Genomic DNA, 27,939 nt, shown 5'->3' on the forward strand with positions numbered 1-27,939 from the left:
CACTGGCATTCAGCAGCAGAGGCAGGAGCTGTGCTGGTGCCAGCTGCTGTGGACTCTTGTGTAATACCTTGGCACTTGACTTTTACAACTTAAGCAGTGTTTTTTCCACAGGTTTCTGTAAACATGCACCTGGATAAAGTTCATCCAAACATGAAAACCCGGATCACAGAAGGAAAGACACATGGCAATAAATGTCACGTGTGCTGTGGTGGCGCTGCTACTTTAATGGGACCTAAAGAGTGCGTCCTGTGTAGAGTGGATGTATTAGCTTAACTTTGGCCCGGTTTCACTTTGCTTCAAAGGTTATGCAGCTGTTTACTCTGAGCCAAAAATATCTCTGTTTGTGGCTGTGCATGTGAAGTCCATGAGTCCTGTGTGACGTGTAATCCCTCGGCGACTTGAATACCAGGACTGGAAATTAACTGAGGCCGACATCTGTCAAAGGGGGTCATTAAGGAGTTGGCTTCTGAAAAAAAGTTATTTAATTTTCAAATCCAGTGAGATCATAGAACCGTCTGCAGACCGGTGTTCGCTCTGGTACCAGGCACACACAGTCTTGGCAACACTCCGAAGGCACAAGGGGTGTTTTGTCTCAGATGCGTTGCCGTGTGTATTTTACAGGCACACGGCGCTGTGCTCTTTGACCGAAGTCGTTAGTTGCAATGATGTCCTGTGTGAATTGCCAAATAAAATATTTTAGTAAGGTATTCGTTTGCGCACACTGGGACTGCCGTTTTACAGCGGATATGTTTCCAGGTGGGGCAGGTAATACATGTTTGTGACAATGTCTCGGTGAGTTATCGTGGGATAGTTAGTTGCACATGGGGAATGTGGACAATTGGTAATAGTTCATGAGAACGTCATATTTCCAGTCTTGGACTTTTGCTTTACACATTTTTTGTATGTTTTGTATAAATGACTTTATTGATCTTCGAGAAAGGCAATAATGCTAGTGTTGCAGTTTTCTCTCCTTATATGCTCCTGCCTGCTTCTTACTCCTAGATATTGGGTGAAGGGCAATTACGCACATTTCTGCCTGACTTTGTAGTCTTTTATAAAACTTTATTTGAGAAGCTATAGAAAACTCCACATAAAATCAGTTCGAAAAGCTGACTTCTTGAGGGGCTATCGGTCATGTACCTTTACGCAGGTTTTCTTAGTTAATGTGAATACGTTTTAGTTAATGTGAATCACTGCTTAATTTGTGAACAAATAAGTGCCAGGGCCCTCGTCAGAAGGCCACTTCTGCCTGCTCCCACTGCCTCTGTTAGTTCTGCCAATTAAAGTAACACCCAACTACTAACCATCACATGTGACAATTCTGACTATTAGGCAGGTATTAGTGATTTTTTTTTTTTTTTTTTTTTTGTGAAAAACCTTTATTGACATTTCAACCAATAACAAGTATGGGCCTACAACCCCCGGGGCCGGCCGCTAAGCAGTCAGAGTAACAGAAGTCAATATTTATCACAGGCAGCACCTCGGGGAGCAGAATCTCCATGCTGGTATACTCTCGGCCACTGAACAGCCCAAGTAGGAGACCAGGATACAAAAGGTTCTCATTTTATAATAAGGGAGGATGGAAGGATCAGGTGCCAAACCGTTTCCCGGCAGCAAGAAATGGCAGGCAGAATAATAAACGTCAACAATAAACAGCAATTTATCTAGTCAATGGCGCTGAAACAAGAAGTTCAGGATGTGGAGGAATATCGCGGCCATTTGCGCCTGCAGTCCCCTGCCCTAAAACCCAGAAAACACCACGGAAATTGTGGCACACATGAAAACGCAGCGATTAACGACGAAGGAGTTCTCCCATGCTGATCCCAGAAAAGAAAGACAAAGAAGTATAAGAGAAGAAAAAGGAGGCCATGGAAAAAAAGGGTTAAAGACTAAAGGATCCCCTCCCCCAACCCCCCACCCTGCACCTCTGCAGATGAGTACGGCCCCCCCCCCCCCAGCAGCGTGCCTGTCGCCCCGGAACCAGACCCGAAATATAGAAGAAACAGAGAAAGAGGAGTAAGAAAAGAAACCCCACCAGACGGGGGGGGTAGAGAGAATATTAATAAACTGGAGGAGGGCCTTCAAAACATGCCCCCGGCTTCTCCCTCCCGCACAATTTGTTTTCCCCCAAAGCAAACAATAAGCAACACAGAATCGACCAAATCAAAGAAGAATGGGGAGCATTATGCGCCTATTACACTAACAGTTATGCCGTGAGAGCACGCAACCCCTGAGCCCGCCCGCCTATTAGATGACCACCTCTGAAGGATCAGCCTTATCCTTGGCCACTCTTTGCGAATCTACCCATGCATACCCATCGACCCAGTGCCATGTCCAATGCTACAAAGAAGAGGAGCGTCCAAAAAAGAACAGGAAGCGACACACACAGGTAGGGTGGAAGTCTCTGATCACCAACACAGTCAGCAGTATGGAGAGTCGTCTTTCCCAGTGCTGCCCCAGGATCTGCACTGCACACAAGGTCCAAGAAGGCGAAATCAGCCAGAGCAGGCGACCGTTGCTGGAATGTTGCCTGGGTTGCCGGAGGCCGCGCACGGGACAAGGCCACCACCCCCCACTCAGGTCCAAGACCTCCGGAACAGACCAGACCCACAGCCAGCCGATCACACGTTAAGATACTGTCCGGAGTTTCCAGCTGGTCACTATCCACAGGGGCGGCCACGGCACTGTCCTCCTGTGTGCGGTGTAGGAAGTCCCCGTGTACCTGGGGACAGGCAGGCAGCAACTGTTCCGACGCTGATGCCACCCCATCAAGCTTACTCCCCAATACCCAGGCGCCGTGAACCAAGGTGGAATGAAGGGCACCGAGAGCCTCGAGAAGATCACCATACCCCAGCACAGCTCTCGGCGCTCGCTCCGCTACGCTCCTCATAGTCGCACACTTCCAATCGTGCTGCGACCCAGTGTACAGGATGGTAGACTTCGTCCTGTCAAGATGGCCGCTGGGTAGGTCCAACCCAGATTGGGACCAGGACTCAGGGACAAGCGCCTCAGGTTCCATGTCACTGGAATCAGGGTTTCGGGGGCAGGCAAAAAATATACCCGGTGTGTGGTCACGGGCAACAGTCATCCCCACCACGGACCTGCGCCCGCGAAAATCCGGGAGCAGTCCGCAAGAATCAGGGCGAGTTGCGGGCGGCGGCCGGGCAGCTCACCGGCGAAGGCTGAGGCAATCACCAGGGAATCTTGGATTAGCCACCTCGGGCATGCACTCGTTCCGCTACGCTTAGTGGTAGGAACGACCACGGCGAAATGTAGGCCGATATTCTCACCGCTCCGGTTAGTCCGACTCCACCCAGTCACCAAAGGCCGCTGTTGTTGAACTGCCGCCCGGCCATGTTATCCACTCGAGGTCCCGGTTCCAGGGTTGCACAGGCCGCAAACTTTAAATGGACATTTCTCCGGCGATACCGCCGCCAGAAACTTCGGAGTCACACGATCGGTTGCCGCTCTCATTCACCAACACGGGCATATAGCGCAGGCTAAGGATCTCATGCAGGATATCTGTGCGGGATGCGGAGGTTCACGGAGCCGGGAGCCTACGCTGCCGTCCCGGTCGCCATCTTGGCTCCTCCTCCCCGGTATTAGTGATTTTTAATGTATATTGAATTAATAAACAACTGTAAGTTTGCGCATCTCCGAATTAGACAAACAGTGCCACCATGTGGCAAACTGTCATAGGTACCTGTTTTGGCAATCAAGTGTCGGTGCCGAGCACCGGGAGCCACCCGCTCAAATTAAGTACTGATGTGAATATCTATTATTCCAATAGAAATATATACGAGTAGACATGTATATAAATAATTAATAAACACAAAGCCAAATTCAAATCCACATTCATTCCTTAATTAAACCTGGGTGTTAATGTAGGACATAATACCTTCTCTCGCAACTGCACCCCTCTGTTTATGAGTTCTACTTGAAAAGTTTACTACTGCAGCAACCACTACTGGTTGAGCAGTAGGAAAATATGTGTTATGTATAGCTCTTACTGTGAACCACTAGTGTAACCTTACATTTGGGTGACCATGCCAGGGGTGTTTGGACAAAATATTGTTTTAAAAATATCCGGAGACAGAAATATCGTGTTAGAGAAATATTGTTGACAGTTTTTGAGGTGAGTAATATCATCGTAAATAATATTGATGTTTTTAATATCGTTCTCACTTATATAGTAGCTCAAATATAATTTTGTAATTCTTTTAATGTTTTTGTTGAAATATACATTTTGTGTTTCTATTGTTTATAAAAAATGTTGTTTTTTAAATATAGCTTGTGTATTAAGTGATTTAGAATTTTTTATCAATTTTTATTAATATAGTGTCACAGTGGGTTGTTGAGTTTATTGATGGATAGGTTGGGAAGGTAATTAGGTAATAATTAAAGAATGATTTAAGAAACTTTAATTATATGATTGCTATTTGGTATGTAATTTATCAAATACTGATTTACTTTCATTATATGGTATTTACAGGAAGTTAGGTTTGGAGGGGTATACAGGCACATGCATCAACCACAAAACCGGTCGCAAACGGGCAGATTCTCAGAATCTGCCCCTTTGCGACCAGTATTTTTGCATTTGGGATGCATCATCCCAAATGCACAACTCGCAATTTAAGGAATCTCAAAATAGCGATTCCTTAAATAGCGATTGCATTTAAGGAATCCCTAATTGAGATTCCTTAAATGCAATGCATTAAAGTTTAAAAAATAGCGATTTCGCTATTAGCGGGAGCAAATTACCATGAGGCTGGACTTCGTGGTAATTAGCTAAAACTTAGAAAAATGCACTTATTTGCATGTTTCCAAGTTTCATGTTGCGCACACACATGCCCTTAGAGCATGTGTGTATGCGACATGTGTGCAGAGTTCAAATACATGGGTGCAATAGGGTGTCATTTTGACACCCTTGCACCCTAGAAATTGCGGTAGCAATTTTCGAGTACCTACTGGTACTCGCAAATTGGTCCCGCAATCTCCAATGCATTCCTATGGGCCTGGAGGCCCATAGGAATAAATGGGAAGCCATTCATTAATTGCGACTCGCAATTTGTGAATTGCAATTAATGAATGTTAAGGAATCGCTATTTTAATAGCGATTCCTACATGCATAGGCTTTTGCGAGTCCTTAATTGCGATTCCTTAATATTCGCAATTAAGGACTCACAAAAGCTTTTCTTGATGCATGTGCCAGTAAGTGTAGAAAGTTAAGTAATAATTGACAATTATTGATTGATAATTATTTAATTGAGTTTTAATTGTGTAATTTTTAGCAAATACTTACTTAGTTTACTTATATATTAGTTGCGGGCTGCTAGGTTTGTTGGGGTTTAGGGTAGGAAGTCAATTAAGTAATTAATCAACTATCAATTATTATTTGTAAATTCAGTGTTTAATTGAATATTAAAAATGTATAGTGCAGAATGCTCATTTATTTTAGTTGTGGGATGCTAGGTTTGTAGGAGTCTAGGATGGGAAGTTAATTAAGTAATAATTAACAAATATTCATGTAATTTATTTTGAATATGTAAGTTATGGAATAGCTATTTTTTTGTTATATTTTAGGCGTGGACTGCTAGATTTGCAGGGGTACAGGGTGGTAAGTTGATAATTGAATAACAATTAGGTATTAATTGATAATTTATTCTTATATGGAATAATAGCTATGTAAATAGATTCATTGTTTTTAGTTTTTAAATATTTATCTATACATATATGATCAAGCGCGCAAGAGCGTGCAAAACGCGTCATGGCCGGCACTATGCTCGAATATCCTTGGATGTAATTTCGAAAAGGACAATAAACTTTGCACTTTTCACTGCAACATTTGTGTTGTTTGAATTTGCTATGGGGATTCAAGAGGTCCGTGCCTGGCGGTCCTGTGAACGAGTTAACAGGGCAGGAATGCTGTTGTGAGATATATATATATATATATATATATTTTACCTACTGGCGGTTGCCAGTAGGTAATTATGTTACTATATATATATAATATACATATATATATATAATATAATGGATCCTGAGCAACTGGACCAAGTATCCCTTCTGCACTTGACTCTCTCAGTGTCCAGTCAAATACTTATTATCATATGAAAAATAAGTATTTTATATCTGACTCTACACATTCAAAGAACTAATGGCATTTGTAAGCAACAACACAATCCCCTTGATGTCAGGGCTCTATTGTTTCACTGGCAAATCCCTGTCCCTCCCTCTTCCCTGCAAGTGGTTTGGGGTTATTTCCCATTTACTGGGGGCTGCATCCAGGGATTTCTCACCAGTAGGCCTTTCTCAAGAGTTTCCCTGTGACTCTTAGGATTTAGCGAGGCCTCCAGGGCCCAACAGGCCCGATTCAAGTCTTGCATACCCCTGCAGCACAGAAGCGTTTAGCGTTTCAGTGAGTGGCACAATCCCCGACACCTGCAAGTTCTGTTTTTTTTCAGAGAAGTGGTGCTGCTCACGTTATACATGGCAGCACCCGGTAGGAGCAGGCTCTCTCACTTGTCTGCTGCTAACTTTTCCCAGTAATCTGAGATGCTCATAGCCTCCATGGACACACTAAGTCTGTCTTCCCCACAAGGGGTGAGTGGGTTATTCTTCAACTCCGGACCGAAGCCCAGAGATGGTGAGACGTCCTCCTCAGGGCAGGGGCGGTTACTCCATGTGGGCGGAGGAGCATTGCCTCATTGCTTTCTCGCAGTGCAAGAAGCATTTTATGTTTCTGCATCTAGCACTGCGAGAAAGCAGAAGGGTTTGGTTGGGGGCAGGCATGTGGGCGAGCCTGCTTGAGGGCAGAGGTGGAGTGGCTAGCTCAATGCTGTGGGCCCTGACTGTTTGATCCTACATGGAGAAAATGGCCTCCCCCATAGACGCCTATGCGGTCGGCATCCCAGCCAATGACAACGCTGCCCTTGCAGCGTTGTCATTGGCTAAGGGGAGGGGAGGGAAGCTGCCTGCTTCCTGTTGCAGAGGACGATGTGGGACCGGGCTGGCTAAGGTAAGTTATTTATTTTAAATTAAACCTTCCACCCGCACAACCACCTCCCTGTGCATTTCCCCCCCCCCCCCCCCTCCCTACCCACGAGTCATGCCGGCCCGGACTGCCTCATGGTCCTCCAAAAGTATTTGTGTTCAGTTAGGGTGCAGATCTCGATGAGCAGACTTAACCCTCCGGGCACAGCTCCTATTCTTCCCAGCCAATGGCCTGGCTTTTGGCAAGCACAGTATCGGCAGCTTCGCCTGGCATACTTGAGGGCAGAGTGCAGACTCCTCTGCTGAAATCCCCCTCACCATGGCAGCCCCTTTTGGCACATGGGGCCACCACTAAGGCAGGCACTAGTCATGGCAGCCTTGTCAGTAAAATCAGGGCAACGATGGCCCTCTCCGGCATTCAGAGTGACTGCAAAGAGTCTGTACAGGCTTGGTACTCGATGCACGGCACTCGATGTACGTCTCAGTTCATGGCAACCCTCTAATGGAATACAAGGGCCACTGAATCACTTCTGTACACGGGCAGTGACCTGATCAGTGCACAGCTGCATCCTCACACCTTGCACAGGGAGTTCTATCAGTAGGACCTTACTGGACCTCGCTTCCTCCAATGCTTTCCACTTCCTTAAAGGGCACCCTGGTCTTTGCAAGCAGGCAGGCGCTAGTGCTCCAGGGCAGGTGGTGTTGGTTCCTCTGGGTGATGTCCCTTAACCCAGTAGGGAGGCTTGTAGGCCTTGGCCCCCAGTAATGGTCACAGGCAGACATCTTGCAGAGCTTCCCCTCACTTGCAGATCCTCCCTTACACAGCTGTCTGGCTTCTTGGGGTCTCAGCCTCCTCTTCAAATAGTCGATTTCCTAATACCAAATGTGATTTAGCGTCTCAGTCTTTGACGTTTTGCTTTGGGGTTCTGCATCTTTTGAAGTGTACACTTTTCCCTCTATTCTTTCCTCTTTGAAGCTGTTTATCACAGCAGGAGAGACTCCGAAGCTTATGTTCCCAAAACATAGGTGATGGCCTCCCCCATGGACGCCTGTGCGGTCGGCATCCCAGCCAATGACAACGCTGCCCCTGCAGCGTTGTCATTGGCTAAGGGGAGGGGAGGGAGGCTGCCTGCTTCCTGTTGCAGAGGACGACATGGGACAGGGCCGGCTAAGGTAAGTTATTTATTTTAAATTAAACCTCTTCCCCCCCCCCCCCCCCCGCACAACCACCTCCCTGTCCATTTCCTCCCCCTCCCACCCCCTGCCCACGAGTCATGCCAGCCGGGAATGCCTCATGGTCCTCCAAAAGTATTTGTGTTCAGTTAGGGTGCAGATCTTTATGAGCAGACTTGACCCTCCGGCACAGCTCCTATTCTTCCCAGCCAATGGCCTGAACTTTTGGCAAGCACAGTATCGGCAGCTTCGCCTGGCATACTTGAGTGCAGACTCCTCCGCTGCAATCACCCTAACCATGACAGCCCCTCCTGGCACATGGGGCCACCACTAAGGCAGACACTAGTCTTAGCAGCCTTGTCAGTAAAATCATGCCAACGGTGGCCCTCTCTGGCATACAGGGTGACTTCAAAGAGGCTGTACAGGCTTGGTACTCGATGCACGGCACTCAATGTACGGCTCAGTTCATGGCTGCCCTCTAATGGAATACAAGGGCCACCAAATCACTTCTGTACACGGGCAGTGACCTGATCAGTGCACAGTTGCATCCTCACACCTTGCACAGGGAGTTCTATCAGTTGGACCTTACTGGACCTTGCTTCCTCCAATGCTTTTCACTTCCTTAAAGGGCACCCTGGTCTTTGCAAGCAGGCAGGCGCTAGTGCTCCAGGGCAGGTGGTGTTGGGTCCTCTGGGTGATGTCCCCTCACCCAGCTGGGAGGCTTGTAGGCCTTGGCCCCCAGTCCTGGTCACAGGCAGACATCTTGCAGAGCTTCCCCTCACTTGCAGAACCTCCCTTACACAGCTCTCTGGCTTCTTGGGGTCTCAGCCTCCTCTTCATATAGTCGATTTCCTGACACCAAATGTGATTTTGCATCTCTGTCTTTGATGTTTTGCATTGGGGTTCTGCATCTTTTGAAGTGTACAATTTTCTCTCTATTCTTTCCTCTTGGAAGGCTGTTTATCACAGCAGAAGAGACTCCGAAGCATATGTTCCCAAAACATAGGTCATGGGAGTGACTAGAATTCGCACCACAGTGATATGTGCATCAAAAGGTTAATCCTGGGCTCACAGCCCCGCTATATATGGTCTTCTTCTTCCTCCTGTTTTTCCCTTTATGATTCCCATCTGCTTTCTGAGATGTGGCCTGGCCCCTTCCTTGTGATCTCTCACTGAATCAAAGAGGACCTTTTGAAGTGTAAAGGGAGTTTCTCTCACCCTTTCTCCAGTGTGTCCCACCCAACTCACAGTAATGCTACAGTACACAAATCTGTCTGGGGTATTCCTCTACTCCTCATGTCTTCACGAGGCAGGCGTGGGCTTCCCAAAATGGAACACAAGGTCCTCCATGTCATGTACCATTGCAGGCACACTTGCACTCAGTGTACATATGCAGCACACACACAGTCACTTCCATGTATTGTGCCACTTAAGGTATAAGCACATCCAGTGCACACATTCACTGGATGTGCACTACACAGTGCTCTACCCTTTCTGTACTGTGCCGTGGTGTGCTATTTTCAAACACACACACTGCTAGCACACACACTCACCATGTGCGCACTGCACAACTTTTCACTCTTCATATATTGTACTCATGCAAGCACACATCACTCAGCATATTCTTTCATTGCGCACGCACTGCACAGCACTATATTTGTCCTATAATGTATTCCTCACTGGATACATACACCCAGTACAAGCACTCACCATACATGTACTGCACAGTACTTCTCTATCCCTATACTGTACCCTTCCCAGGCACGCATACATCCAGCTCAGAGTCAATACTCCTGCGCTGCACAGCACTCTTCATCCACCTAGTTTAGGCCAAGGGTGAGGTAGCCACAGAGCAGCTGAACTTTTAAAAAAGGTGAGTGAGAATGTAGGCCTCACTCCATTGAAACAGGGTAAAAAGGACCTGTTCTTTCCTACTGATCGCTACACTGTACGCTGCTACTATTGCACTCATGCCGTTTAATTTTTCCTGAAGGCGGTAGCCTTCCACCACTATGAGGGTAGTGCTTTGGGCACACCTCCTGGTCCATCAAAACTACAATGCCTGAGACAGTCACATGTCATGGTGCACATGCATGATCTGTTTGCTTATGACAACAAAAATCAGCCTCAGGGATCCAGACAACTGTACAGTTGGGCACTCAGGGCAGAGGTACATACGTATTTTACTTTGTAGAGTCTGTTCCAGCATCTACAAACCACAATTTTACATGTGGGAAAGTTGGGAACACGGCACAACTTTGCATGTGGATTGGTAATTTTGCAGGGCACGGTCTGAAGCCTGCTGTTATATAGTTTAGGTTTACTTGGAGTAATATTCATATTGCAGATGCTTACATTCAATATAGGTCATTTATATCGTCCTCAATGCTATATTTGAAGCCAGAATTTCAAGCTAGTTACCTCTAAAAGTTATTTTGCCTTAAACAAGGCTTCCAGGAATCTTTCTGTGAAAATGGATCTCAGTGTGTGGGACTCCAGTCACCCCAAGGTTTTGTATTTTAATTTAGGCGGGCTATAGCCTATGAAGTACCTTTTATGCTCCAAGATGTCTTAGAATGCAGGATGCAGTGGTGCTGAATTGGGAATTAGCCTGATTCTAATCCAAATCAATGGATGATTGATCTCTGTTTGACTGCAAATAATAGAACAGGGCGCAACAGTCCCTCCTTCACTTCTTTATCTGAGACATCTTCATCCCAAGGTAAGAGTGATGTCTTTCTGTATCTGCTGTACCAATTGATGGTTTTGGAACAGCAATCAAAAAGTATCCCCAAAAAGAAATCCCTTCTGATAGAAGAAAAAGCCACAGGCGTATAAAACCTCCAGGAATTATCAGGCCAAGAAAAAAATGGATGGATGAAGAGAGACAATGGCCACAGAGCAGCAGTAAGGCAGAATGGAAGGAACCCAAACAAGAGGTGTGGAACAGAAGCCTCACTAATGTAAAACTAGAGCAAAAATCACATGGACCATACACAGAATCAGTGGACAATGGCTCCACTAGCTAAAAAGGAACCTGAAGCATTTCATTGTATCTTTTAAATTGGAGGTGGACCAGGAAGAGAGTCCGCCATTTTATTTTGGCTGATACTACCCACCTTTGAAAGGGAAGCACCATCTTAGATTGGACAGAACAAGTATGCCCTATCTCCAAGTTGGCGCTAGCCAAATTTCGAGTCTTATTCCCAGGCTGTGGCAGTGGACACCAATCACCTTTACCTCCAACATGCCCACTCCGATAGGATATCCAGAGAAGAGTCCCTTAGATCCTAAACCTTCCTCCCACCTTCAGCAGGAAAGACATGGAGCAAACCATGTTGCAATGTCGACTCTCCTCAGCAGGAGATGGCCTCAAGTGACGTCTGTCTCTGGAGGTCCCACTTGTCTCCATGGAACCCAGCACAGCCCTCCGGGCAGAACAAGGTAAGTATAATGCTGAAAGGTGACACTGTGACACCCACGCGCTGCATTTCTGCTAAAAGCTCGGGAGTGAAGAAATGCAGGCCATGTGGATTGTGGATCCAACAATAATATTAAGTCCTGCTTTAGCTCTAAATTGCTATTGAGGTTACATCCTATGAGACCCCAGAAGCATGGACATGATCACACTTAATCCAAATTCTTGAATTCTTCTTGACCTGGGAGTATTATATTTTTTAATAGAGTAATATTGCTTTGGTAACTGGAATGAATAAATATGTTCCAATTACACAACTACTTATTTCTAGTAAAATACATGTTCCTTCTTGTGTTTTCTCTCTTCTTAGTGCGAGCCTCCTCTGGAAGTGCACGATTTGTTTCTGGATATACAAGATGGAAAGGTTCTGATGGCTTTATTAGAGGTCATGTCAGGTCAAAGGCTGGTAAGTTGGCAGATGCGTGAATTAGGTTATTTTGTTTGTGTAAATAGCTTGTTTTTCAATAGTGTGATTCGTGCAGCACATTTTCCATCCCTAAGCAACTTTAGGCCGTACTGTTGTCAAATTGAATGCTACTCAAGTTGCTATCCTTAGGCATATGGAAGATTAAGTTGACCTTTCTCGGACTCAAGCTTGTGACCTGTAGGTCAGAGCAGATGCCAGCAACATTCATTTAAGTCATCCTCCTTGAAAGAATATTGTTGAATATCAGCCTTCTGTCAACACATTGGCTCTGCCATACGTAAAGGTTAATTTGAATTATTTTTTACCAGAATAGTGATAAACTTGGTGGTGTTTTTTCCTCCAACCTTCTTAAAAAAACTTTTTTGTCAAAGAACTCCTTTCATTTTGTAGATTCATATGGTATTGTTTTATTGTTTTTCCTGCTCATTAATATTATTATTTCTAGTAAACTTTAGAGAAGTAAGTGAGATAAATTGGCATTGTTTACAATTATTATTCAATTTAAAATATAAATAAAATGAGAGCAGGGTTGGCGGTGTGGATATAGTTTCTTGATGTGAGAAGGTAATTTCTGCACTTTTTAGCACCAGTGGTTCACCTAGCCATAGTCTTACTGCATTTAAGGCCCAATATAGCCAATCAGAGATCTCCAAGAACTCCTCTGCAGGGCTGACCATTTTAAGCATTATATAACCAATTGGACGTGTATGCCCTTAAACATGAATAATTTATGTCCTAACAAATTGACAAATTCCCCTGCCTCCTAAAAGAATAGTGGCAAACTGTTACTTCTTCTTATAGCTAATGTCCTCTGGTGTAGACGATGCATTGAAGATATCCTTGGATTTCTCTCAGTGAACCCCATTCCTTCAGAATGAAAGTGATGATGATCATATAAAGTAGTAGACTACAAATAACACTGTAAGAGAAAAGTAGCTGAGAGATGAGAGACGAGGAAAGGGGGCCTGCGATACCAAAGAAGCTAAATGCAAAGCCAGATAGAACAAAAATGATGAACATGAAAAAGAACCAGAAATGAGACCGACAAATGAAGTGAGTGTAAGAGAAAGATAGGATGAGTGAATACGACAAGGGATGAAAGAAAGGATGATAGAATGAAAGGCAAGAAAGATTAAAGAAATTCTGAAAGCAAAAAGGAAGGAAAGATGAAAAGAAAAGTGAAACAGGTTGAAAGAAAGACAATATGAAAGGATGATAGGATGGACGAAACAATAGATGGAAGAAAGAATGAAAGGAGTGAAACTAAAAAATAAGGAAGACGGAAGAGGGGATGTGCTAAAAAGATGAAGGGTTACAGATGAAAGAAAAAGTTAAAGGATGAATGAAAGAAAGAATGAAAAGGGTCAAAATGCAACACGTTAAGAAACTATAAAATAAGCAGAGATAAATTAAACTAAGTTGTAAGAAGGAAAACAAGGTAGAAACAGATGGAAGGAAACATGAAAATCCCTAACGTAAGACATTCTAAAAGAAGTAAAGAAACCTGGACAGAAGAAAAGGTAAAAATGAAAGGACTGAAGAGAAAGACAAAAAAAGAAAGGTAGAAAACAAATCGAAGATAGTATACGAAAAAGCAAAGGTAACGAGGGAAATAATTAAAGATAAAGAAACTAATATTGAAAAGAAGGACAAGAAAAGAGAAAAGAATTGTAGGAAAGAAACAGTGAAAAAAGGTAAGAAATGCAAAGGTGAAAACAAGAAAGAAAAAACAAGTTAGAAAGCTCAACATGGAAAGAAAGTTTGAGGTGAAAAGAAGAACTAAGAATGAAACATACAAAGAAAGTGGGATCAAGAACAAATAAAGATAAAGTAAGAAAAAAGAAAAGAAAGTGGAAAGAAAAAGATGGGTTGTTATAAAAAGCTCAGAAGAATAAACAAGGAAAATAATAACAAGTAGGTGAAATGGGAGGATTTAAAGAACCGTGGAGAATAAAAGAGGAAACAATGGACAAAACAAAAAACAAGCTTTTGCAATGCAGTAGGTCTCGCATTTACGAGAGTTTGAGCAATGGCAATAGCTTAAACTCTCGCAAATGTGAGACCTATTGCATTGCAAATGCCATTTTTTTTAAAGTGCCCCATGCCGCGCTTTCAAGTTAATGGCGGCCACGTCCTTTCGTTAGACCCGGCTCGTCTAAAGAAAGGGGGGTGGCCACCATTAAAGTGAAAGCACTGTATGGGGCGCTTTTACAAAAAAAGCATCTGTTTGTTAAGTTGACAAACAAAAACTTTTTTTTGTAAGAGCGCCCCATGCTGCAGTTTCACTTTAATAGTGGCCAAGCCGCTTTCTTTAGACGAGCCGTGTCTAAAGAAAGGTGCGCGGTTGCCATTAACATGAAAGCGCGGTATGAGCCGCATGTAAACAAAACAAGTAGATTCCTTTAAATAAAACAGCGCCTCTTCCTGGGCGTCTGTGCAGCGGGGGAGGTGGGGGGGGGAACGGGGCGCATTTAAAAGTTATTGCATGACACCCATTAAGCGGGCTCTGCACTGAGTTACTAAAACACGACGTAGCGGCAAAGAGTTTGGCAAGCTGCGCATACCCACGAGGCCCCCACTGTAAATAAATTAAAAGTAAATAAATAGAAAAAAATAAAAGTAGTGCAGTGAGCTGCAAATAAAACAAGAAATGCAAATGAAAAATCTGCTAGGAAGCAGACGGCATTACTGAAGCTTGCGTCACGTGAGTGCTATTATTTAAGTAAATAGTTTTTGGAAGTGCTAATGAACGCTCCCCAGTTAGGACACATTTAAGGGGCCAGTCCTCATGGGAGGTAACAGAACACAGGGAGGTACTAAGGAGGGACTAATAAGCCTATCAACAAATCAGAAGCCAATATTTACGAAGCACAATGACATAAGCCAATTAAAAATATAGGCGGAGAGTGGGTGGAGCTTCAAGTACATACCTGAAGACAGCATGCCTTGCAGGGCAGCGCATGCGCTGTCCAGGCTTGACCTGAAAATAGCAGACCTGCAAAAGGGAAAAAAAAGAAACAGTGAAAAAATCAATGCAAAATAATAGTGAAAGAAGGCAAAAAGAAAGAATGAAGGTGTTCTAATCTAACATTCTTTCGTTTGTTTCTGTGACATTATTAAAATATTTATTTATCCTTAATATCCTTGTGGTATGTTCCCTGTTACCAGTGGTATGCACCCTCTCTTCCAACCCCTCCTATTCCTTGGTTCAACCTAATTGGCAGTTTAGAATGTTGTGCTGGAAGTTAATTTCCCCCATGTGAGGATAGCTTGGAGATTAAAATAAAGCCTATCTTCCGTATTACTGTGTGTGTACCAGATCAATTCAGGAAAAAAGATGAAGAAACAGAAAGAATCATGGATGAAGGTAAGAGTTGAGCAAAATAAGCAGCCGAGGAAAAGGGATGGAGGTTGGAATAAGGGTTGCCAGGGAGGTGGAAGGCTGGATCATAAAGAGATGAGAAGGGTGGGGAGGTCAGTTAAAATGCAATAACCCTATAAAAAGATGGAGGATATATAGTAGGAGTGAAGGCGTCAGTCATAGTTCGAAGAGGCACTGTTCTCTGCAGTTAAAGAACTTACAAATTAACCCAGACTTGAGTGACACTTTTGTTGAAACCATGTTCTCACATTTCAAACAAATACCTTTTATTTTGCAGCTCCATGAATATAAATCTTCATCGCATCGCATATTTCGGTTGAACAACATTGCGAAATCACTGAAGTTTCTGGAGGAGAGCAATGTAAGTGTTCTTAAGATTACTCCCTAAAGAGATCTAGGATTTGCAGAGCACTGTTGTCATTTTAGTATGGTGTGAGTACTACCTAAAGAGATATAGGGTTTGCAGTGCACTGTTGTGATTTTAGTATGGTGTGAGTACTCCCCAAAGAGATATGGGGTTTGCAGTGCACTGTTGTCATTTTAGTATGGTGTGAGTACTACCTAAAGAGATATAGGGTTTGCAGTGCACTGTTGTGATTTTAGTATGGCGTGTGAGTACTCCCTAAAGAGATATGGGATTTGCAGAGCACTGTTGTGATTTTAGTATGGTGTGTGAGTACTCCCTAAAGAGATATGGGATTTGCAGAGCACTGTTGTGATTTTAGTATGGTGTGTGAGTACTCCCTAAAGAGATATGGGATTTGCAGAGCACTCTTGTGACTTTAGTATGGTGTGTGATTTCACTTTACATTTATGTTAATTTCCCATATCTGTGTACCAATTAATTCATTTTCTCTACATCGTACTACAGAGATGTTCACAAATAACCCATTAGACTCGCCACAATAATCTGTAAACAGCATTAGAAGCACTCAACAGATAAGAATCCTGCTCGATTTCTGCTGGTTGTGTCTCGTGCATGTTTTCTTTGAAATATCTCGTCTAGATGTTTTCATGCTTCTTTGAAAAATAAAATCCCTAACCAAAAAATAGCACTAATAGGACTCTACAACCTGTCCTCTGTCTCAAGATGTGTTTGTTTTATATTTAATTATCATATAATATTGTATTTTTATAGTCCTGGGTTTTCAATGGCGTTATTGTACAAATTATCAATAATTGCCAACATAAAGCTTTTAACACTTATTATGTTAACCTCTGATTGCAGATGTGAAAGGGAGATTATAGCCACGAATGAGATTTAGGGCTTGATTTAGAGTTTGGTGAACGGGTTATTCCGTCACAAACGTGATCGATATCCCCGCCCAACTTATGACAGGTGTGTGATATCCTATGTCACCTGTAATAAGGTACGCTGAAAATTAATCAGGCTTGTGACGGAGTACCTGTCCACCAAACTCACAATGAGGTCCAAAGTTTTGAAAGGAAAGTTTTTAACTTACAAAAAATGTGGCTGTGAAGAAAATTACTAAATGAAAGTTCCGTTGTCTACTCTTGACAATAATATAAACAAACATTTGAGGCTTCCAGCTACCAGTCTGAGCGAGTAGCATAATTATATCACACGTGTAAAGTTCGTTTAGTACTAAGATCTATCCATAATGCGGATATATTCACGGATATATACACATGAGTGCACCCAGGTGTGCAAAGAGTATAAATGCCGCATTTCCTGTTTTGAAAGCCGCAACCTGCAAGTGCACTGCATAATGTGCGTTACAAAGACAGCATGCGTTCTCTAGTGCTCAAATTAAAGTGTACAACTTGAGTATTATCAAGAAAGTGTAGAACCCAAGATTAAATTGATTTTTGTAACACCTATTGTAGAGGACGCTCCACTATTCCCAATGTTCTCCTTTCTGCTTGTCTAAGGCACCAAAAGTCCAGGGATGGGGGAAGTGGCATCAAATGCCCTTTGACCTGCACTTTGATTCATATGCTTACACATACAGCCACATTCAGACATAGACACACTCACACTCTTATTCACATAAACCCACTCTCACTCGCAAGAACGCACAGAACATACATTTAAAATCTTTTTTTTCACTTACCACAGCTGCCGGGTAAGGTCATATTCCAGCTAATGGTACTCCATTTTTTTTACACTAATAGTGAGTAATCTAAGATTATTCACTTTTAGTGTAATTACAAATGATCGAAAAGAAGGGAGTGAAGCCAAAACTGACATCTAAAGAGACGAGATGCTGCTGTATTCCAGACACTGATTTTGATTCCTCTGAGGCCAGGGGTTGCAAATGGAGCGGCAGGGGTTGCAAGAAGCGGGCCCTGGGTCGCAGTTGCGACTCCCGGTGACTAGGGGTGGGCAGAACTCAGAGTTTCATTCTGCGGAATTCAATTGAGTTACATAGAAACTCAGCGAGATTCCACTGAGTTTCGTGAGCAAGCGGAAACAGCACGTCACGCTGATTTTTAGCGCCGGGAGCCTGTTCTGCGACACAAAATTAGCACGAACTCTTGCCTCCTTTTACGGCCATTCTTCCTTCTTTTTCTTACACAGGGCATAAAGAATGTCACTTCTCTAGGAGAATGACAGAACATAGTTGCTTATTGTGAACAGTCATTCCGACATATCTCACTGTGCCCTAGCCGGAAAATTCTTTAATGCGGTTTTGCACACTAGGTACCTCTCAATTTACTGTGTTTCACCAAACTTGCCAGAAAATTGAGCTTAGCCAAAAGAGATTCTTTGGAAAGTCATGTTTAACTGGTGGCTGAACTGTACTCTGCAAATAATTGCATTTTTTAGGAAGATGATGCTACATATCCTTAGTTTTGTTTAGTTATCTTGCATTCATCTTAAAGTATATTCTTTTCCTGATTTCTGAACCTTTCCTTAAATCGCTACACTTAACTCCTTCATTATTCTCAGATTTGAGCAGTGTTTTACATTTAATGTTGTGGTTGTCCGAAATATATTTGGGCCATTAGATAAATATATTGCAAAAATGTGACACTAAAGTAAAAAAGTAAAGACACTGTGATTGGCTTGACTCAGTGAATTCCACGATGTGCAAAATATTTCTAGTACTTAATTTGTAAGTCAAAATGAAAGCATTGTAGATTATGAAGTCCGATTTAATTACAGTGATGCGAATTTCAGTGTTCTATGAGGTGAAGAGGTTCATTTACTTGTCTTGGATTAGTGTGATGGTTTGTGACCCCCACAGGATGGATACAAAACATTAGCCATGATTCACTTTTAATGGTCCATCTGGTGAATGATGTCCCAATATGTATCAAAACCCTACCTGACTTCACCCAACAGAGGAACATTCTGGAGTGCTTATTGTTGGTAATTGTGAGTTAATCAGGGCATCATAAAGAAACTGTTCTTTTGGTCTCACTGGATGGCCCCTTTAAGTCCAGTCGTTGACACAGTTGAACCTTGTGGTGTATCTGTGGCTGTCTGTTAGGGCATCTTGTAAAATGATTGTGGATTTTAAAAGAAAGAAGATAACATCAGGGTCCCAGTGTGACTGAGAACGTTCGTTCTTGTAATACAGACCCGTGGGTTCCTAAAGCCCAAAGCAATCACAAATGAGAGATTTTACGTTTAGAAAAATATTTGTATTGTGCAGGTACACAATTTATTTCTATCCTGCTGAAATCTATCATTCTCTTTTAGCACTGAGGAGTGTTGAAAGTTGGCCGAGTGCCTTAACTTTTATGTCTGCAAGGCTGGGCACTCATTAACCATCGGGCGCGGTCTGTTTCTAATTGACAATTTGAAAAGGATGGGTGTGCTTCAGAGATGTATCAGATGTAGTCTTCAGTCATACGTGTGTCACTTGTAGGAATAAAGCACTGCCCTGCTACACCCTTCACTAAAATAGAAACAACATTCACTTGACCTAACCAGGACACATTGTTTATTTAAAAAGGACTGTATGAAGGACATACCAGCCAACAAATCCATAAGAAGTTTGTTTACTGTTGGACGGCACAATATTTACATTTTTTAATCAAAACAACATTTAGAGAAATGTGCAACGGGTGCCTTCGTGTTTGATTCCATAGCAAACAGGAGCATTAATGGATGCACCCATTGGTCGCCATGGGCTCTTGCCAGATCAGTTTTACCTCTCCTACCAGTCATTTTCACCTGTACTTACGGGTGGAAATGTGGATGAATGGATGGGTGGAAGGAAGGGTAGGAGAAGGAATGCATAGATAGGTATAAGGGTGAACAAAACTTTTTGAGGAAGGGCTGGACTTACTTATTTCACGCACTTAGTGTATTTGGCTTAAGCCTGCAGGAATACCCATGGTTACCTTTATCAGAGACTCTTTAGCACGTCACTGATGGGGGAGGTACTGATGCATGGCATGGCTTCGATTTTACCAGCCCTGGACAGTGTCTCCGATGGCTGGTGCCAGTGCTTCCATGTGCAAAAAGAACTATTGATGGACAGAATGCAGAACAATGTCATACATTCACCCCAGTACAGAGATCTGGGCCTAAATCCATCGTTTTTTTGCTCATACTAGATATACTGCGCCATTTATGTGGTAAATAATTTAATTACCGGGACTTAATTTGGTACAGAAACATAATGAAATAGCTCAGTAAATAAGAGGCAGAATCCGTGGTATTAGAGGTTCGGAATGGGCTTTATTCCAGAGGTCGATTATAATCGGTTGCTCCAGGTTCCATCACCACGAAGGTTCAGGAAGTGAAGTACATACGTTATTGATAATCAATTACTTTTATACAATAAGCATTACAGTGAGGCCAATACAAAAGGCGTAACAATTGATAGTGGAGATAATATATTCATACGTGGCAAAGATAGGCGTAACTGGGTGTGTTTACAGAACGTCATCAGATGTGATGTCATAAGAGGGTGGTTACATGAAAGAATTTCGCAATGTCAGCAGAAATACTTGGCAGAAATGCGTGCGCAGCAGCATGACGTGTGATTGACGTGCAACTAGGGGGTGAAGGGGACTTGACATTTAGCTCTACATGTGGCGACAGAAGTCTGGAGGGTCAAGTCAACCTAATCCCAAATCATATCTAACATCCTATGTTTAAAGAACTATGTTATCCAAAAGAGAGACCTTCTTGGAGTAGAATCTTATTCTATACTGACTATACTGACTGTTAGTGCGTGTACAAGCGTCTAAGTGTCTACACTAGATGCGAGGGCAGGAATCTTCCATGGTAACAGTGCTATGAATTACTTGCATAAAGACAGAGAAGCCGGGCCTTTGCCTGGTAGCTGGTAGAATGTTTACTTAAGCTACTAGACAGGAATGCGTTGGGCAGGGAGCGGAGCAGATAATTTTCGAAGGTGAAATACAGTTTTTGGCAGGCAGCAGGCTGATGTCAGGCTTCGTGAGCCGCGCAGAGAATGAGACAAAGTTCATGGTCACAGATGCAGGCTCAGACTGGAGCTTCAGAGACAGAAAGCAAGAAAAGCTTGATGACAGAATCAGGGCCTACTTGCCTGGACTGAAAAATGGCATAAGTGAACCATATAAAGGCGGTGGCCTTTCGTACTTAGGAATGGAATATCCGGCCCATTCATGGCGGATCAGCAGAGGACATGTTAACGGTGGACGCACATGTATTTGCGTCTTCATAACTGGAACTGGAGGGAACATACATGTACTTGTAACATGCACATAGAACCGTTGGGGTCCAAGATAGGGGACATAACTGACCAGAAAAATCCATATTTCCACATTCCCTCCTTGTCCCCTACTTGCCCTTCAAGAGATATCAATCTTCATTAATCCATTGATCTGTTCATATAGCATCATTTGTTCTTCTTTCTTCTTCCGGGATCTTGAATGAAAATCTTGATGTGGAATGCACGATGTTGCACACAGACCACAAATCGCTGGTCCACATTGCAGACATAGACAGCAACTGAATAGTATGAGAAGGCCAATACCTAGGAAGGATAGAACTCTCCATCCCCAGGCTGATAACACGCTCCAAAACCAACCGGACCAAGTCCAGGTGCCTGGATCCTGGTGTATCTGGCTTACAATCTTATGAAGGCGGGTTATGGCCTTATATACAGATGGCGAATTTTCTGGTATGAAAATGCAACAGCTTGATCTGATGACCCTACAAGCTCCGCCCCTATCAGCCAGGATGACGTCAAGGACAAGACGATTTTGAAGCACAACAATCCGCATAGCAGACTGCTCTTCTGTTAAATTGCCTAAGGCGGAAATAGTTTCGTTCACTACTGCTTCAAGGGTTCTAGTTAATCTACGTATCAGCTTACTATTAGTAACGGTACCTATATAGGGAAAGAGACCTTTATTGAAATCTGTGTATTTTTCCCATGCTGTTTCAGTGTAGTCGACTATTGGGAGATCTCTCCTTACTCTATTATATACTAAATGAATATTTCTGTGATAATCAGGAGGAGCTAGAAAAACAGGTGGCAAAAGGAATCCAATGTAGCAAGTACCATCCCAATCTAGAGGCAAACGTACATATGCCGTCTGACCACATATGAAATAGGAATGGCGGGAAGCTCTAAATGTAGACTTGCCTTGATCACTAAATTCTACTACAGTGGTGCATTTACTATGGCCCATGTGTATGGAACCATTCTTTCTTATACATAATTCACCTTTTACTGGAAGTATTGACATAGCGGGCAAAATTGAAGTAGCTTCGGATTCGACATTCAAGATCAGGAGATTAAGCGTAAAGTTACCTAATCCATATACTTCATTTTCTAGATCAGTTCCTGTTCCTTTGGGAAGTCCCTCCTTGTTGGGGTGGCAGACCTTAAGTAAAACTAAGTTCAGATTTCCCCATACCCCATAGTCTTGATAAACTGCAGATTTCGAATCTTGGAAATTAATTAAACTAAACCATGCTCCACAGGAGCCGTTGTGTGTGAACGGATATGGAAAAAGAGGTAGAATTCCTTTATAATTCTGATAGGGAGGGAGTCGGCCACATATCCAACAATTTGTAGCATTGCTAACCTGATGGGAATGATGTAACATATTAATAAAAGTGTTATTGCGCAGCGCAAATCTGTATGACAACTCAAGCGGAGGTAATTTACTAAAAGAATGTTCAGCAGTAACATTGTAAACATGTCTAGAAATAGGATAATATATGTGCAACAATATACTTGCAGTAATTATTAAAAGACTTAAGAAAAACAAGATTAATAATGTCACTATGCAGTGACTACGCAGTGATTTACAGTACGCCTGTCGTTTCAACATTTTCCGGGTGTTTTCTCTATTCAGGTCCAAGGGATACATGTCAGAGACAATTCAACCGCTTCACCTTGCAGAGGACTTAAACAATCAAATTGCTCGACTGATTGGGCCTAAGCTTTAGTTTATAGTGTTCAGAGTCACTTTTTTCCACAAAAGGAAGTTTTGAGTCAATGGGTGAAGACACACAAGGTGAGGTATTCACATCTGATTTTAGTCCATGAAATTTCTTGATATGACTTGAATGAATCCATCCCTTTCTGCCTTCGATCTTCACGGCTGTTCTTGTGGTGAGCAACACCAGCTGAGGTGACCTCCACCTAGGTTCCAGCTGAGTTTTGCGGTCAAAGTTCCTCACGAGGACCAGGTCCCCCGGAACCACGTCATGGGGTTTCACCTCAGTGTTGTCAGGAAAAGCTGCAGCTACCTTTGAATGACAATATTGTAGTGCAGACATCAAGGAAGCCAAGTAATCTGTCAGCATATTACAGTCAATATCAGTTATTTTGCGTGGTATAGGCGTCCCCCACATATTTGGTGGTCTGCCGAAGATCACTTCATACGGGGATAGCCCTGTTCGAGAGTGTGCTACCATTCTTGTGTAAAAGAGTGCAACTGGTAATGCTACTACCCAGTCGACACCTTTCTCTCTGCATATTTTGGATAATCTTATTTTCAGGGTCTGATTATGTCTTTCTACGAGACCTGCTGCTTCGGGGTGTCGGACACAGTGGAATTTCCACTGATAGCCTAACAAAAGTGAAACGTGTTTCATTAATTCGGATGAGAACGGCTGGCCGTTATCTGAGTGAACAACACGTGGTAAACCGTATCGTGGGAAGAATTCTCGAACCAACTGTTTGGCAGTAGTCGGGGCAGTGTAATCTGAAACCGGGTATGCCTCCGTCCAACGGGAAAGAGCACACACAACTACGAGAACATATTTGAATCCTCTGCATCGTTCCATCTGGATATAATCCATCTGGAGGACTTCAAAAGGGTGATCAGGAGGCTGAAATCCACCCTGTTCTACGGGAACGCTTTTTCCTGGGTTGAACTGGCAACAGATCATGCAGGTACGAACTTTTTGTTTCGCTGCTGCTCGTAAATGTTTGTTGAACCAAAGATGTTGAATGCTATCTAGCATAGCTTTTTCTCCTAGATGGGCAGGACTATGTACAGTGTTAATTATAACTTGGACCATTGAATCAGGAAGGAACCACACAGATTTTTCCTTCATCAACCATCCTTGATCCGTTTGGATCCCTCCTAATTCCGTCCATTTCTTTATTTCTTCTGGTGTAGCATGTGTCTGTATATCAATTACATCAAGAGCGGGATCCTTAACCATCATACAATGTGTCAGCGTCGGAACTATTGTCTTTGTCATGTCGGATTTTTGAGTTTGAGCGGTCTGTTTAGCTGTTCTGTCAGCTAGATCATTGCCTTGAGAAATGATATCAGTAATTTTCGTATGAGCTTTACATTTCATAATTGATATTGCAGTGGGTAGATGTATCGCATCTAATAAGGCATAAATGAGGGGTCCGTGCTGAATGTGGGCACCGTGAGAAGTTAAATAACCTCTCTCTCGCCACAGCACGCCGAAGTCATGTACGACTCCGAATGCATAACGTGAATCAGTGTATATGTTGACTTTTTTATTTGCGGCTTGAATACAGGCTTGTGTCAGAGCGACGAGCTCTGCTGCTTGAGCGGACAAGGTATTTATACACTTGGTCTCAATAATTTCAGTGTCTGTGGTGACTGCGTAAGCGGCCACTAACTCTCCCGTACTTGTTCTCATACATGAACCATCTACATACAACGTCAGGTCTGGATCTGACAATGGAACATCTGTCAAGTCTTGTCTGGGTTTCGTCGTGATTGTAATAACATCAATACAGTCATGGGCTAGTGGGTCTGTTCCATTTACCGGTAAAAGTGTGGCAGTATTCAATGTGTTACAACGTCTGATTTCTATATGTGGCTGAAACAGTGTTAGTTCGTACCCTGTAAGTCTTGCTATAGTCAATTGTTGTGTTTGTGTTCGGTTCACAAGAACCTCTACTGCGTGTGGTACTTGTACTGTCAATGGATGTCCTAACACTATGGCATCGCTTTGTCTGATTGCTAAAGCTGTCGCTGCCACTGATTTTAGGCACGCAGGCAGAGCCTGAGCTACGGGATCTAATGTACTAGAAAAATAAGCACATGGTTTGTGTGCTCCTGCTTGTTCCTGTGTGAGTACTGACAAGGCAGTACCTTCTCGTTCTGTAATAAAGAGTGTAAAATGTTTTCTGTAACATGGTGTTGCTAAAACAGGTGCTTGACATAAAGCTTTCTTTAAGCTTTCAAAAGCGTGTGTGTGTTCCTGAGTCCAAGGGAGAACAGTCGATGTGGCTGCCTCCTGTGTTGTCAACTGAATGAGTGGTTTTGCTAGAAATGCATACTGAGAGATCCACTGTCTACAATATGAAGTGAGGCCTATGAAAGCCCGCACCTCCTTTTGCGTCTTGGGTATTGGCATGTTAGCTATTAACTGAATGCGGTCGGGTGTAAGCTGCCTTCCCTCCTTGGACAGCGAGTGACCAAGGTAAATAACTCGCTGGACACAGAATTGCAGCTTAGAAGGGGACACCTTGTGCCCCTTTTCGGCTAGAAATTGTAGAACCGTCAGTGATGCTTTTTCACATTCAGGTTCGCTTCGGGCGGTGATCAGCAGATCATCGACATATTGAAGCAAAGCAGTGTTAACTGGCATGTGGATACTGTCAAGTTCTCGTTTCAGTGCTTGGCTATAGATGCTGGGGCTTTCTGTAAATCCTTGAGGTGCGCGTGAGAATTTAAAGCTACGTCCATTTAAACTAAATCCGAACAAATATTGGCTTTCCGGATCTATTGGGACGCTGAAAAAGGCATTTTTGAGATCAATTACAGTAAAGAATGCTGCTTCGGAATCAATAGCTGTCAGTAATGATGAGATATCGGGGACCACAGGGAATTGTGGCACAATGCACTTGTTTAATTCGCGCAGATCAATAATCAATCGATATACTGGCGGGGCCTTCGGATCTGTTCGTTTGAGAATCGGAATTATCGGTGAGTTACATACATTGGAGTCTGTTTCTACAACCACTCCTTGGGCAATAAGCTCGTCAATGATTTGTAGTAAAGCCACTACAGCATCTGGTGGTAACTTGTATTGTCGCATTCGTGGTAGTACCACTCCTGCCTTTAGTGTAACTCGATATGGTGTAATATTCATGCAACCAACATCAGTAGGGCCTTGTGCCCATAGATGCGTAGGTAAAGTCTGCAATCGGGGATCCATGTCTCTAGACACATAATGACCTTTAAAATCACGTAAAAACAATCTTACTCCCTCCGGAGAACAACATATTATAGCTCCTAGAGCCTTCAGTGTTTTTATTCCTAACAGGTTTTCTGGACATGATTTAGTAAGCAATAAATCTGTAGTTCGGGTCAAAGGTCCTATCGTAAGTGGAAGAGGTTGTGACACTTCATTAACAATAGGTTTTCCTGAAAAACCAAGGGAAATATTCTGTGAGCCTGAGAGGGGTGCCCCTGGAACTTCACTACGTTTTATGGTTGTTCGACTTGCCCCTGTATCGAGTAAAAATTTTCTGTCTTGGCCTAATAATTCACTATGTACATAAGGTCCTTCTTGATCTACAGGGATCTCGATAAGGGGTAAGTCAACTTCCCTCTCTAGGCTTGTTCATGCATATCGTTGATAATCAGGATAGTCATACTGTGCGGTCTGGTACAGTTGTCGTGTCGTGGTTTGTGTGGCAGCAGCTGGCAATGCTGGTGCGGCTGGCACAAACTGTATAGACTGTTGTGGAGCTGGCATGGACTGTGCATGCTGCAAAGCTCCTTGTTCATTCTGATCCTGTCTAAGTGGCCGTGGTCTTTCTTTTGTAATACCCGTGGCGATATTATGCTTCAGGACTGGACAATCGTGTACATGATGACCTAGTTGTTTACAATAGTTGCATGTCCCTTTTACAGGTCCTGCTAAATCGCCAGAATGTGTCGTACCCTTTTTATGTCCTTCAGCTGGAACTGTCTGGGAGACTAGCATTTTCATTTTCGTGTCTTTCATGCGTCTTTGTTCATGATCTTGTTCCTCTCTAATTCTATTGTGATGATACTGTAACATTTGTAACATTTGTGATGGAGTGTTACCTTGCCATGTACTCTCGAATTTTAATACTCTATTCTTCACTTGGGGCAAGGAATTTTCAACTAATTTTGTCACAAACAGATGTGGGTATGATTCGCTACTTGCTTTTATGCCACTATTTATACCAAAACATTTTTCAAATCGTGCATAGAAATCACTAGTGTCTTCATCTTGCTTTTGTTTACAGGCTGAAATTGCACCCCAGTCTTCCTTTTTCGTGGTTAATAAACGTGGCAGTACCTGTACTAGTAAACCTGGTAGTGCTTTAGTTTTGTCCCCAAGCCCCGAACCTGGACCTCGGGCCTTTTCTTCTGCTTCTAGTGCTGTCCAATCTATCTTTTGGTCTCCTACCTCCCACTCTTTTTCCTTGAGTTTCTCATAAATGCCAGCAGGCATTAATACCTTTAATATAGTCATAATGTCGGGATAGGTATACTCTCCCATGAGTAACATGTCTTTAATTTCTCGGTGGAAACCCGCTGGGTCTTTGTCATGACTGGGTACCACTTTCTTCATTTCTAACAATTCTATTTTTGATATGGGCGTATACACATATACACGTTTAAACTGATTGTCCTCGCCCTTTATTGGGTGCACTTCTCGTAAGGGATTCTGTCTGTCCATGTAATACATGGTTCTTTCCTTGATGGGCAGTGAGACATGTTCTGGGCATATAAAAAGAATGTACTGCTTTCTTGATTCTAGTATTTCTTTAATTAGCTTAGTACCTGAACCTCTCCATCTATTCGTGAGTAATTCGGTCAATATATCAGGTAAGGGACCAGGATCTGAATGTTGGCTTTTATATAGTATAAGAAGTTGTTGAATCATATAAATCCCAGCTAAACGCTGTTCATCTGGGGTGAGATTCAAAAATGTGTGTGCTACTGTGTCATCACTATACTTCCCGGGACTGTCAACCCAATGAACGGCTGACCTGGCTAATTCTTGTTCATCCATAGAATCGAGAAAATGATAACCCCTTCGTTCTCGGAGTAATTTATCTGCTGCTTGGAATGAATGCTCGT

The 27,939-nt window shown here is 43.1% G+C and overlaps 1 protein-coding gene across 2 annotated transcripts in view; it reads left to right on the plus strand.

The window, feature by feature from the left end:
* The window catches only part of CLMN (calmin), a 479,452-nt gene that overhangs the window by 240,471 nt on the left and 211,042 nt on the right, over nt 1-27,939 (plus strand). For both annotated transcript variants that reach the window (XM_085626456.1, XM_085626457.1), the window contains exons 3-4: nt 11,955-12,050; nt 15,731-15,814. In XM_085626456.1, coding sequence (XP_085482582.1) covers nt 11,955-12,050; nt 15,731-15,814 — 180 coding nt within the window. The remainder of the gene's footprint in view (nt 1-11,954; nt 12,051-15,730; nt 15,815-27,939) is intronic.

This window comes from Triturus cristatus, chromosome 9 (assembly GCF_964204655.1).
Source record: "Triturus cristatus chromosome 9, aTriCri1.1, whole genome shotgun sequence".
In the NCBI taxonomy this organism is placed as follows: Eukaryota; Metazoa; Chordata; class Amphibia; order Caudata; family Salamandridae; genus Triturus; species Triturus cristatus.